At 43.5% G+C, this 14,221-nt stretch overlaps 1 protein-coding gene across 5 annotated transcripts in view; it reads right to left on the bottom strand.

Moving 5' to 3' along the window:
- Positions 1-1,073: 1,073 nt before the first annotated feature.
- PUF60 (poly(U) binding splicing factor 60) overlaps positions 1,074-14,221 on the bottom strand; it is a 35,418-nt gene continuing 22,270 nt past the window's right edge. For 3 of the 5 annotated variants that reach the window (XM_075024192.1, XM_075024191.1, XM_075024195.1), the window contains 7 exons: positions 12,843-13,004; positions 12,280-12,372; positions 11,102-11,315; positions 10,500-10,690; positions 5,872-6,007; positions 5,152-5,387; positions 1,074-3,246 (listed from right to left, as the gene is read on the bottom strand). In XM_075024192.1, the coding sequence (XP_074880293.1) occupies positions 2,947-3,246; positions 5,152-5,387; positions 5,872-6,007; positions 10,500-10,690; positions 11,102-11,315; positions 12,280-12,372; positions 12,843-13,004 (1,332 nt within the window). In that variant the 3' untranslated portion in view covers positions 1,074-2,946. The remainder of the gene's footprint in view (positions 3,247-5,151; positions 5,388-5,871; positions 6,008-10,499; positions 10,691-11,101; positions 11,316-12,279; positions 12,373-12,842; positions 13,005-14,221) is intronic. The other 2 variants (XM_075024190.1, XM_075024193.1) reach the window with 1 other exon arrangement.

Raw genomic sequence — 14,221 nt, 5'->3', positions numbered from 1 at the left:
TGCGTATCACCACCTTCATCATAAAGATTTCTTCCTTATGTCCAATCTATACCCACCCTCCTTCAGTTTAAAACTATTGCTCCTTGTTCTGTCACTACAGGCCTTGGTAAAAGTCTGTCCCCATCTTTCTTATAAGCCCCCTATTAAGTATAGAAAGGCCACAATAAGGTCTCCCTGCAGCCTTCTCTTCTCCAGGCTGAACAACCCCAACTCTCTCAGCCTTTCCTCACAGCAGAGGCGTTCCAGCCCTCGGACCATTTCTGTGTCCCTCCTCTGGACCTGCTCCAACAGGTCCGTGTCTGTCTTCTGCTGGGGACCCCAGAGATGGATGCAGTGCTCCAGGGGAGGTCTTGCCAGGGCGGAGCCGAGGGGCAGAATCCCCTCCCTCGACCTGCTGGCCACGCTGCTTCTGATGTGGCCCAGGATGCTGCTGGCTTTCTGGGCTGTGAGTGCCCATTGCCGGCTCATGTCCAGCTTTTCATCCACTGGTACCAAGTCCTTCTCTGCAGGGCGGCTCTCAATCCATTCGTCCCACAGCCTGTGCTGATAGTAGGGATTGCCCCATCCCATGTGCAGGACCTTGCACTTGGCCTTGTTGAACTTCATGAGGTTCACATGGGCCCACTCTTCAAGCCCATCAAGGTCCCTCTGGATGGCATCCCTTCCCTCTAGTGTATCAACTGCACCACTCAGCTTGGTGCGATCCGCAAACTTGCTGAGGGTGCACTCAATCCCACTATGTCATTAATAAAAATATTTGTACAGTATCAGTCCCAGTATGGACCCCTGAGGGACACCACTCATTACTGATCTCCATTTTGACATGGAGCTGTTGACTGCAACTCTTTGGATGCGGCCATCCAGCCAATTCCTTAGCAATCTAATAGGTCATCCATCGAACCTGTATCTCTCCAATTTAGTTACAAGGATGTCGTGGAGGACTGTGTCAAAAGCCACACAGAAGTCAAGATAGGTGATATTTTGTCAGACATTTGACTTGTCAAGACATTTATGACGTCATTTTTTTAACATACCATCTTGTCAGCCAAGACCGACTGCAAAAAACTTGAGTAACAATTAGGCTGTTATTCTTTAATCTATGCTCTCTCCTTGCATCAATTTTATCCACTCTGGTTTTCTAAACCATCAACACCACAAGGAAACTTACAGTGCAGTCTTCATACTCCTAAATCCAGCAAACAGAACAGGAGCAAATAGCAGAAAATGAAAGCTAGACAGACCAACTAAGTCATGGGAGAGGTACTTTGGTTTTCTTCAGTACGAATAATAAAACCCTGGAACAATTAAAAACAGTGAATTTTCTCCTGCATCACAAACAAAAGCAGCAAAGATGCTGTCCTGCACTGCGAAACCAAGGCCACTGTGAGCTACCAGTATGCTGTGGCTGCAAGAGAGGTCAGTGGGATCACAGGTGGCATGGGATGATGCATTTCCAGCACAGATAAGAAAGGTTGAGTGCCACTTATACAATATATTCAGCAGGTCTAATCAACTGCTTTCAAGAAAAGGAAATTCAAGTTAACAAATGCAAAGAAGCCCTGCTAGGGCAGATGACCAGGGAAAGAGCAAGCTGATCCCAAAAGACTTTAGCTATCAAAACACAAGTTGAAAACAACAGGCTTTCTATTAACTTGGAATGGGTGTAAAACAGGGAAGAAGAAAGGTTATTTAAGCTAACAGTCAATATTAGTACAAAAAGAAGGAAACATAGATTAATCATAAATAAAGTTAAACTGTAAATACAAATTTCTAAGCTACAATAGAAGGGTTCTTTTGAGTGTTTGAAAAAAATACAAAAATTTAATTTTAAGAACATCTCCAAGCTTAGAAGCAACCCACAGCTGCAGGCTTAACTCAGAATTCCCTACTGAAGTTCCTTTGAGATCTTTCTTCCTTTATTTTAATTTCTAAACTAAAATGATTATTTTCTTCAGATCTGTGCTGTGTACCAGTTATGCATAACAAGCAATACAGTAGCCCCTTACATACTTAAAATATTTAAAATAATTAACATGAGCTAATTCTGTTCCTACTCATTAGCTAGACAGAAAGATTACTAAAATAAATGCATTTAAGCTTTGTAAATATTACTAAAGCTTTGAGTCCTCAACAAAAAAAACCCCAAACTTTCCTTTCAGGCAAAGGCATGTGTTCTGTATCACCGTCCACAGTACAAGGGCTAGATGTTTATTTCATAAATGCACTTTAGGTCCTACAGGTCAACACTACTTGCACTCTCAACCCAGCTGTGATGCCTGCAGCCTGACTTGCTATTCAAATTTTGGCACATTAAGGAAGGATCAGTAAGGGTAACTCTGACCCATCAATAAAACTGTGAGGTCCAAACTACAGTATCAGGACAAACACGATGTGAACACTCTAAAAAGGCCCAGGTGGTTCAATTCTGGGCTCTGACTCACATCTGGGCTCCTGAGTCCAAGCTCAACATGCGGATCCTCAGTAGGAAGGCTCCCTCCCAGCACCACCCAAGCTATCCTCCTTGTTAATACAGGAGCACTCAAGGGTGCTGCTGAAATACCTTATGAAGAGACTCCCTCCTCCATTCCAACCATTTATGGCCCATCTCTGAAGAAAACTGCTATTCCAGCCCCTAAAGGTGCAGTGGGATCTTGACCTGAGTGTTCCTGAAGTGACCACAGTGTAAGGCAGGAGCACAAGCAGCAACCCTTCTTCAGGCTCTGGCCCCACTCTTCTAGGTGGATGAGGCCAGACCCATGTCAGACTCAGCTGACGAGATGTCAGCCCCTTTAACACACACACAGATGCACACCAGCTTTCTTTGCGCTTTTATCCAAACTACAAGTACATCACAGAGATCTGTGCCCACCCTGGAGCGTTCTTTACACATGGCTAAAAAAACCCAGACAGGCAGAGGGGGCAGGGGCGAAGTCTTTGAAGTAGAGTTCATGCTGACAGGTCACTGTTATCAAATCTCTCCTGGTCATACACCTCTGCTACCACCTTTCTTCCTGCAAACCAGCGCCCATTCAGAGCCTGAATGGCTTTGTGAGTCTCTGAGGCCATGGAGAACTCCACAAAGATCTTGACAATGATCTCAGCATCCTCCTCTTCTCCTTGCTTCTCCTGGTAGATGATGACCCTGTTTACAGCCCCAAATTTGCCACATTCTTCTGTCACTTCTCCCTCTAGGTCGTCATCAATGTCCTTTGGATCCACCATGTTGCGAAGCACCATCACAGTGGACTGCAGAGAGAAGGGACAAGTGAATTAATACACCTAAGAGACATTGAGATTAAATCTGCAAAGCCACATCAGACTACACAGCATGCCTGAGCACAACCAGATATTCTAGTGCTATGCCATTACAAGCATATTCCATGAAATCAATAATGTCCCAGGTTCTCAGGCATAAATAAGTAAATTTTCTTCCCAGGCATCCAAAGCATGAACAAATCTCATTCACTGCCAGCTATGTTGTGGCTGGCCTCAGTCAGGAAAGCTCTGTGCCACCTCTTGGGCTTTTCTTAGACACATCTTTGAAGCACAATTCACCTGGAGACATCTAGAATTTTTCTTGTGCTGCTGCCATCCAGTTATTTTTTGCTTTGTTATCTTCAACACCACTGTTGTGGTTTTATTTTATTTATTTTTTTTTTAATTTTTCCTCATCTCTAAATAAAGTAGAAGGATTAACTAAGTCTTTCATACCTCTGACAACGGATGGTTGACCAGTTACTTTCATTACAGGGGATAATGACACATGAGCCAGTCAGAGCACCTGCAACATACCTCTCCTATGTATCCCCCCCATCAAGCCCTTTTGTGACTGAGCACCTCTCTGTATCACAGAATGGTTGAGGTTGGAAGGGACCTCTGGAGGTCAGCTGGTCCAAGTTCCCCTGCTCAAGCAGGGCCACCTAGAGTTGCCCAGGACCATGTCCAGATGACTTCTGAGTATCTCCAAGGATAGACACTCCAGAACCTCTCTGGGCAGCCTCTGGTTTTGTGCATTACACCCAGCTCTACCACATCCCTTCCTCCCAGCTCTGGCCCGCCCAACATCATAGGGTAGCAGACTTGGCATTTCAGGCCCAGGATAATTTTAAAATACTTGTTCCAGTTCTTATTCACATTTGTATAACTGCCTTTAAGAGCCTATTAAAAGAGCAGCAAAAATAGAAGGGTACTTACAGGTTGAGAATGGTAAGCAGCTTTGCGAATGGTGTAGTTTAAGACTTTTTCAACACTGCTAAACTTTTTTCAAGCAAGCATACCAAATGAATTGGATTCTTTGGGAAAGGTACTTGTGACAGAGGAAAATTGGCTGCTAAGTCAGAAGCTCAAAGATGTACTTAAAATTACATACCCTTTGAAAGTAAAGGAGAACACTCACTAGCTAACTCATTTGTGTCCTCCCTTATGAAATGCACATCACTATCACCCCTATTTAGCAAACAAATTGTCGATTCAGTGTCAAAACTTAGGAAACCTGCGTGTCAGATAGGAAACTCAATCAAAGCTCTGGTCATGCCCAAACAAGAAGCCTGATGAAATTATCAATACAGCCCCTTCCAAGACCCCCTCAAAAAAAAAAAAAAAAAAAAAAAAAAATCTATCCATCTATTGTTCTGTTTAATGTTCTGACTTTTTCTATCATTCATTCTTGTCCTTTTTCTCACTGTAACTTTCGTGAAATTTTGTTTTATAAACACCTGAATTTCATCCTATGGTAAAAGGTTGTGGGGAAAAGGTGGACTCAATAGTTTGGAACAGATTGCCCCTGACTATGTGCCAGCCTCACTTATTTAATTATAAGCCAAAAGGCCATCATAGTTTGCTTTAATGATGCTAAGTAAACACACAGTTTAATCAAAGACACCTCCTAGCCGAGCCTCTTCTGGCCTAGTGATGGGTCTGAACCCTCAGAGGAACTCTGAGAAGATCCTAAAGGCAGAACAAGAACCATCATAAGCAGCAGGAAGACTTTGTAGTCCCCCACGAGCTCTGTGGGGTACCTACAATGCATGCTGCAGGAAGCCTGTACCACATACAAAACTGCATAGCAATACCACATTAAGACAGATCTACACATGGTAGTCTCATTTGCTGACAACTGGAACCAGCTCAGGGCAGTCACACTGCACTCACCTCCTGTTTACGAAGCAATTTCTGCATCACCATATGACGGGCGCTGCTGCCAGATATGCTCATGTGTTCCTGTTCACTCAGCATCTCTGGCCTCTCTGACTCCTGGAATACCTCCTCTTCTTCCTTCTCCTTTTTCACCTCCATCAGGCCCAATGCTGGGGGACTAGCGAGGATAGGATTCACAACTCCCACTTGCGGAATAGTGACAGGAATGGGAGGTCGGGCAGGGGTTACACCTGTAAGAGTACAAACTCTGTAGCATAAAGAAAAGAACCGACATTCTGCAACATTTGGGCACACACCAGCCAGTGATAAAGAGGACCGCAGAATCTAGATGGTTTTATTTGCTCTGCACCAGCAACGACCAGGGAGACATAAGCAGCAGCTTAGTCAGCATACAGGACATAATCACTCAATACATGCATCATATACTTGCCCAGAAGGGAGACAGAGTGCAGGATTTTGCATGAAGTAACAATTATTCAGATTTTCACTCAAGAGTGCCATGCACTCCTGCTGTGAAGTTCATGTCCCTGTCGTATCTATTATATACCAAAATAAATTCCTGCTATGCTGCGCAAATAAAAAAAAATAAAATTCTTGAAAAAGCAGGGTAGGGAAGAAGATTTCAGCTTCAAATTCTCCTTAGTTGTGACCCCAGCTATAGGGAACCATGCTTTGTAACAGGTACACAAGTGACAAAATGAAGAGTAAACATACCTGTAATGACTCCTGGTGCTTGTGCTGCCATTACAGCCTGTGGCAACGCCCCTAACGGCTGGGCCAGAGTCAGTGCTGGAGATACCAACCCAGGGGTTGCCAACGTGCCAAGAACCGCAGCTCCTGCCACAGCTTCCTGCAAGACAAAAAAAAAACAAAACAAAAAACCCCAAGTGTTAATTTCTGCATCAAGAAGTCACACTATGGCTGCATTCAGCTGAGGCTCAGCTTTTTTCACACCTAAGAAATAATAGATATATAGATTCTGAGGATGACAGCTCTCCAGTGCTACTGTAAAAGAAATAAGTATGCCACCCAGCCCGCCAGAGAGATGTAGAAACTACAAGACACCAAGCTTTGGAAGAAAAATGTTCTCTTGCAACTCAAATTTCACCCACCCTCTCAAGCTGCTAGGTTGGTTACTGAATGAAAGACACCAAGGGATTCAATACACAGTTTGAAAGATGCAGGCAATTCCAGAGCAAGAGGAATCTTTACTTGTTTCCACCTTCTACACAAATAAAGCTTTTTACTGATGCCAAGGAATGTGATCCACTTACAAAGATTGATGGGAGCTCCGATCCCACCCCCTCTGATGACAGCACCAGGACCCTGCGACCATGTGACAAACCAGGTGAGGGAACTCTTACAGCTTAAGTTTTTCCTAAGGGATCTGGCAGAAGGTTAATCCTTGTCTGATTCAAGGAATGCTGTAGTCAAAAACACTACTGCAAGCACAAGGGACAGGGCAAGGGAGAGCACAAAACTGCTATTTTCAAAAGCTGTACACTTCTGGATCAGTTTAAACCAAAAATCTTATCTCTCTAGTCTTCATCCTTTAGGTGCAGACAGCAATACAGCACTGAAATTGGCCTTCATGATCATAGCAATTGCAAACAATTACCACATTAGTGAATTTCTCAATGAGACAATCATATAACTAACTTTTGCCACTATCATTTTTACTGGTAAGACCCTACTGAACTTTACTGATTTTGATAACTGGAAACTTTCTTCAAACTTCCAGCCTCAATAACTGAAACATTTCATAACTACTTCCTCTTGTTTGTGTTGTCAGCACCTCTTCTCCCATCCCGTTACCTACCTGCCTCCATAGATTGTACTTGAGCAAAAATCTGACGCACCTTTCAGCATTCTTCTATTTATACTAAGTCAAACTGTTCTAGTTCCTTCCTGCATATCTGGTTTTCCAATTCTCCCACTAATTTAAGTACTTCTCTATACCTTCTATAATCCAAATAAACATCCTGTCTCTAGATGACCAGAATTCAAACATTTGAGATGAACACCTAGTTAAATGATAAAACACTTCCATAAAACTACTGAAAATAACATGCCTAAAATACACCCTAGGATCTGGGTTTTTGTTGTTGTTGCTTTCCAGGCTATTATTCTCATGATTTAGTTACACAGATCCTTCTCTTGTTTTCATGGGGCTCCTATAAGCCCTGACACCATGGAGAAAAAAATTCTGAGGTTTCGTTCCTTAAATGCAGTATCTTGTACTCTACTACTACAGGCTGCATATATTTCTTAGTGCAATCTGCTGCGATATTCCAATTCTACTCTACATTAATAATGCATCTCATCTCTGTGTTGCCAACTAATTCCATGAGAGCTCTTCTCCTCATGCCTAGAATAAGGCCACTAGTATTTTTACCGGAGATGAAGTGAGACCTATCTGTAAGTAATTTCACCAGCAGAGTGAAGGGTCAGCAATTTCTAGCACAGCTCATTTCCACCTCGTTTTTTCACTTGCCTACACATCTCAAAATTAATTGTAATAGCGTTGGTCTTGTCTAATAGCTTTTCGTAGGGGTTTCCACCAACTCCTGAACTGTTGATATGATATGCGTTAGTTTCTTTTTCCTAACAAAGTATAAAAGTAGTCTTATCAAAGAAAGTTACGTTCATCTAGCAGGGGTATTTCCCTAAAACACCCAAACATTTTGCATTATCTGTTTCTTTTGAAAATGTTATCCTTCCTTCAAAGCTTGTGTCATGGTTTAACCCCAGCCAGCAACTAAGCACCACAGAGCCGCTCACTCACTCCCCCCACACCCAGCGGGATGGGGGAGAGAATCGCAAGGAAAAAGGTAAAACTCCTGGCTTAAGATAAGAACAGTTTAATAGGACAGAAAGAAAGAAACTAATAATGATAATAATAATAATAATAATAAAAAAATGGCAATAATAATAAAAGGATTGGAATATACAAAACAAGTGATGCACAATGCAATTGTTCACCACTCGCTGACCAATACCCAGTTAGTTCCCAAGTGGCGATCTGCCCCCTCCCCAGGCCAACTCCCCCCAGTTTATATACTGGGCATGACATCACATGGTCTGGAATACCCCTTTGGCCAGTTTGGGTCAGCTGTCCTGGCTGTGTTCCCTCCCAACTTCTTGTGCCCCTCCAGCCTTCTTGCTGGCTGGGCATGAGAAGCTGAAAAATCCTTGACTTAGTACAAACACTACTCAGCAACAACTGAAAACATCAGTGTGTTATCCACATCCTTCTCGTACTGAATCCAAGACATAACACTATATCAGCTACTAGAAAGAAAATTAACTCTCATCCCAGCCAAAACCAGGACAGCTTGTTTTCAATCTTTCCCTACCACTGGGGTGAGAACAAAGTCTGCAGGTACCAGTTTTCCATGCTACCATAAATGAAAGTATCATGTTTGGTATGCTTCAACCATACGGCAATAGCCCTGACATGACAGACTTATAAAAAAACCTCCAAACTACTAAGTGTACATCTGCACATGACAAACTCTGAGCTTTGCACCCACCTAGGATGCAGTAATCCCATGTGCATCATTAGCCAGTCTGCATTATGCTTCTAATGAAGGGGAAAAATACTTATGTAAGCATTCAGTGCTGTAACAAGACCATCATAATTTTTGACTACACCGGTCATTAGCTGCCCCCGCTTTTTACTTAAATGGCTAAAGAAACTTTTCCTAATAGCTTTCAATCCTTAACTTCTTTTGCAAGACTGACTTTTTTACTGTCATTGTCAAGATATTAACTATCTCTGCTACTCAATACCTCTCTCTCTTCATAGTTTCATTTGAGTGCGGAGACACTTCCTCCTTCCTTGGCAGGCATGCTAATTCCAGACTAAAGTTGCAGTTCTGACTGCAGATCCAAAGTTATATCTCTGCCTTAAGTTTCTCTCTCATGTCCATGACTTCTTTAGCTCCGCTGAGTTTACTGATTAGCTTGCATTTAAAAAAACAAAACCTGTGAAATTAAAGCTCTTACAGACCATGACTACATATGCTCTTATTTAAAATAAGCTGTTCCATACAAGAACTATGCTAGGAGCAAAAATAAGAGATATTGCCTTCTGTAACTGTTCTTACCCTTTTTCCTAGTCATCTACAACTACCCACATGGCAAATCAGACACGTTACCTACATCCGTACCATGTCTAAGTAAAGGCAACAAGACTGTCAAGTATCTCTGAGGTCTTTCAGAACCTTTTTTCTATATATGGAATTTTACATTTTCCTCACAGTAACAAATCCTGAAGTATTTTGCAGAAAGAAAAAGTTAAGATTTATCCATGCCTGTAACAGATCTCTACCATTTCACTTAGGAGAAGAGTTAATTGTTCTCTCTCAAAGTGATTTTGATCCAAATAATTCTTCTAGCCATGCCTCAACTTCATTCCTTAGTCAACTGCAGAGGTTCCCAGACTTGTGGACTTTTTACTGGGGACATGCAAACAACCTGAGAGTTTCACATTAGTGGCAATTCCTCCCAATTCTGCCTTTACCTTGTGATTCAGAGAAATATTTTCAAAAAAGAGCTGTTTACAAAATTAAGTCCAGTCAGCTGATTAGCAGCACATATAGGCTGCACACCTCTGCAATTTTTTTTGCTTGAGAGAATCCATGAACCCAACCGTGCTAGAACTTGTTTCTTTCATGGGCTATGGTGACGCAGGGGGTGATTCTGCTGCTGAGGGCGAGGACAATGGACACAGAGTTAGGGGTTTGCTTTGAAAGGCAATCCTCCTCCATCAGTGCCTACTGGTCACAGCCAGGAGCTTCTGTTACTTCAAGCAAACTAAATTTGAGAAACCCTAAACTCCTACATCAACATCCAATTCTGCTCCATCACTACATTTCCTTGTTTCTGAACAGTCTAAAGCCATTACAGTCATCTTCCACCTTACTACACAGGCAGTCTTTTCAACAACAAAGTGTTGCTCATGCAATTATTACTGCCCTCATTAGTCTGCTCCCTTTCATGTACTTTCATGCATTCTTTTAGCCTCTACTATAACCATTTCCCTCATCATTAGTTTGCCTATCCAGACATGGAATCCCCTCCAATCTTCCCCCACCACTTCTTTAAATAAAGTTCTGATCAGCTGTGCCAGACTCCATTCCAAAATGCTGGTGTATGAGATCCTCACAAGTGTCAGGGGCAAGCTTCTAGATGTGAAGTCCTGGCAGCAGAGTATGATCTAGGCCAAGGGCTTTCGTTCAAACTAGTAAATACAGCTGGCTGGAACAGTTTGCATGCTTGTTTCTAGCAGGGTCACAACAATCATCCACTTGGCTGAGTCATGCCAGCTTGTGCCTTACCTGTGCTGTGATCTTTGCTGTAGCAGCTGCTGCAGCGACAGCTGCTGCTGGAGGTAGTCCTCCTGGCGTAGCAGGTGTCAGGAGAGGCATTGGAGGAGTCACAGCTTTACCAACTCGGAGATACTGACCCCCAAGATCAAAGAGGTTCATAGAGGAAACAGCATCTTGAGAGGACTGTGCTTTCTCATATTCTGCAGTGAGAAAGAGAAATATTTACAAACAATCCTTTTTACTCCTAAACTCAGCCACCCTCTCATCACACAGCTGTGACTTGTATTTGCAAAAAACGACTGCTAAGAGTTCCAGTGAAAAGACCCTCACGGCTTAGCTCACTCATCTTGCGCCTCTGATCGCACAAGCATTGTTGAGAAGAGTCAGCACAGCAAGATCTCTCAACCTACGTAACAGTGAGCAAAAATATCTGGCTATTAATTATATTTCTAAGTTCAGGCACAGATCTGCTCCAAATTTATTTCTATCCCATTGCTTAACGCAATTCTTCCACTAGAGTTAAAAAACAAACAAACAAAACACACAACCAAAAAGAAGATGCTCCCAACCACTCTCCCTCCCCCACATCAAATACCAGACAGCCATTTTACCAATGAAACCATAGCCTTTGTGTTTTCCTGTCGTGGGATCCCTGGCTAGTGTGCAGGATTTGATCTTCCCAAAGGCCTCAAACACACTCTTGATGTCATCATCTGAAAGGTCCTGATGAACAGATGCCACATAGATGCGGTTGAAAGCCCGTGCCTCTTCTGCTAGCTGGTCTATAATTGGTTGCGCCTGACCTATATTACTAGGTCTCCCAACCTGCAGAGAACACAGCAAACAGTCCATTAAGCATTCTGAAGAGCAGCAGCAGCATGACTCACCAAGAGTTACAGCAGACAAGCCCTCAGCCAGCTGACTGCCTTTTCAAACCAAGTAACACCTCATAAGGCCATAATTAGCAAAGGGCAACAGTTGACTCAGCTGTGGGATACAACCTGCACTACAGGGGATTCTAGAAGTACTGAGAGCCTGGACAGACTCTGCCCTCTCCTCCACCATATTTCCCCCATTTATGCTCCCTGACCTGCCGAAGACCAACTTCCAGGAATTGAAAACAATTCTGAAAGCAAAGCACAATGCTTCTGTATCTTTCTGAAGGCTGCTAAAACCCCCTTAGAAATCAGACACTGCAGATATGCAGAGTGTATCAGAGATATAAATGCAAGATATAAAACACTGCAGAAAATGCTAGTTTCCCCCCCAATTTCAATCCCCAAAGTTTCACCTTTGCAAGATCCCCTCTTACTGCCTGAAAAAAGACAGCTATAAACCTTTGCTCCTTTCTGTTTGTGCTGAATGCCTCCTTTTTGTACAGCAAGCGTGGACCTCTACTTGAAGTCCCTCACACTATTGACAGGCACAACAAAAGTCTGATGCTACTTATCTACCATCCACACAGGTACAATATAAGATGGAGGCATTAAAATATCAAGAATCACCTTTGTTTTGTCCTCAAGAGGCTTCTATTCTATGTGTGGGTGGAAAAAACTGAGCTAGCTTGCAAGAACAAGATTCTAGGTTTTATTAGCATGCTGTGGATTTCTCCTCAGAGAGAAAGGGACCCAGAGCCACTATGTACTCAATGGGTTGAATATCAAGGTCTATCAGGGAACAGACTTTAGGTTATCTTCCACATTACAGTGCTGTGGGAAGCATTTCTAGGCATAAAACCTTACTCACAGTAAAGAGAGCTAAGAATTTTCAGAGCATGCCTGCTACTCACCTTTATATTTCTTCCCCCGAGCATGACAGAATTCATCTGCTCCAAGGCCAGCTGAGCAGCTTCAGGTACCTCATATTCCACAAAAGCAAAACCCTAGGACAGAAGGATGTGCTTGTTGAATCATACCAGCTGTATCTCGTCTCGAATCTAGTGCCAAACTAATGCAGTCAAGACTTCCCATGTAACAGATTCCTACTATCATGGCCTGAGAAGATGTTTCCTTAAGGAAGCTTTTTATTAAAGCAGAAAATTGCATGCAGAAGTACTGACAGAAGGCTACCTGCTTCCAGAGACTCTCATACTTAGAGGCTTAATAGCAAAATGCCACTGCACACAGGACTGCTAGCTGTTTGGCATCTTTCATGTGCACCACCCCCACGCACATCTGGTTCCCACTACAGAATCCTGCAAAGCTAAGTACAGCAGGCAGCTACAAACATTTATCTTAAAGTGCTAAAAGCAGCCTGCTGTCTACAAGGATAAAGGGTCCTTCCTCTCCTGGATATATTCAGGAAGGCCTTGGAGAGAAGAAAAAACACATCACTCAAGGGCTGTTAACCAACCTTGTGTTTCATTGTAACAGAGTCCCAGGACATATCAATGCTTTTTATAGGTCCAAATGGGGCAAAGGCCTGGCGAATGGTATCTTCTCCCAGTTCATAGTATATGGAGCCCACATACACACGACACATGATGGCCAGGGCGCGCTGCCTCTGAGCTGCCATCTGTATTGGAAAGAAGAACTGGCTGGTTAGATCAGGGGGTGGTCATGGATGTCAGGACCTCTTTCCCTTCCTCCTTCCCTCCCAGGAGCTATGACCCAACAGCAGGTAGCTCCTCACTGGGCTGCAGCACAGCCTGGCACACGTAGTAATAAAGAAGTATTTTCCTGCTCAATGCACAGACTGCTGGAGCGGATAAGCACTACAGCTCACTCCCAGGGGCAGTCAAATCTTTGATGGGGTCTGCCACCTCAGGAGCCTTAACTCCAACCCCACTGATAAGGTCTAACCCTCCCCAGCCTGATCACATCTCCAGCAACGCTTGCAGGAGGAGGAAATAACTTCATTCTAGGACACCTTCCCCCTCCAGGCAGCAAAGGTCTCAATTCTAGACACTATTAGCAATCCCTCCCATTCCCTCCCGCAAGGGACAGCAAGAGATCCAATATTGGGCACCACCTAGTCACTCCCTCCCCCCGCCCCATCCTCCCAGGCAGCAAAGGATCTGGAATTGGGTACCTCCTCCCCACTCCCTCAAGCATCACACACCACCTCCTCCCCCCGCCCCACCCCAGGCAGTACGAGATCCAGTACTAGGCACCACTTCCACCGCACAGTTCAAAAGCAAAGCAAAAAAAATTAAATGGTTAAATGAAACTTCTGAGTTAAGTGTGTGGTGCTAGTACTTATCACTGCCTGTTGTTACTGGCTCAGATAGTGGTGCAGCCCCCAAAGACTCCGCCCTTATCAGTTTCGGTGCAGAGAAGGTCTCTGTGCTATTTTCTCCTAAGTATGCCTGAAAACCTGTTTGCAAGACAAATCCAGAAATTTCTTACAGCAGGTATCCAAAAAAGCAGTATATCCTTCAATTATTTTTCACCCTTATTGCAATTCTAGAATTGCTACTACTAATGAACATTATTCTAGGAAGATGCTGCCTACAAAAAATCACAGGTTTGGCCAGCATATCCTAGCAGCACGTCTTGGGACCAAGGCGGAAATTAGGTCTCTGTAGAGGCAGCTCCCTATGATCAGCAAGACTGAATTACAGTGCGTTGGAGATATGCACAGGGCTTCATTCTTGTTCTGTGTGGAACAGATGGAACAAATGTAAAGCAGTAAGGGCTACGGACTGTTGCAGAGTAGGCAAATGCAGCATTAAGCTTGATGCCTCTCTCCCTTCCCAGCACCACAGTGCTTGGCACCAAAGCAGGGAGCTC

The sequence above is a fragment of the Buteo buteo genome, chromosome 3 (genome assembly GCF_964188355.1).
Source record: "Buteo buteo chromosome 3, bButBut1.hap1.1, whole genome shotgun sequence".
Lineage (NCBI taxonomy): Eukaryota > Metazoa > Chordata > Aves > Accipitriformes > Accipitridae > Buteo > Buteo buteo.
This window is presented reverse-complemented; position numbering and strand designations above follow the sequence as displayed.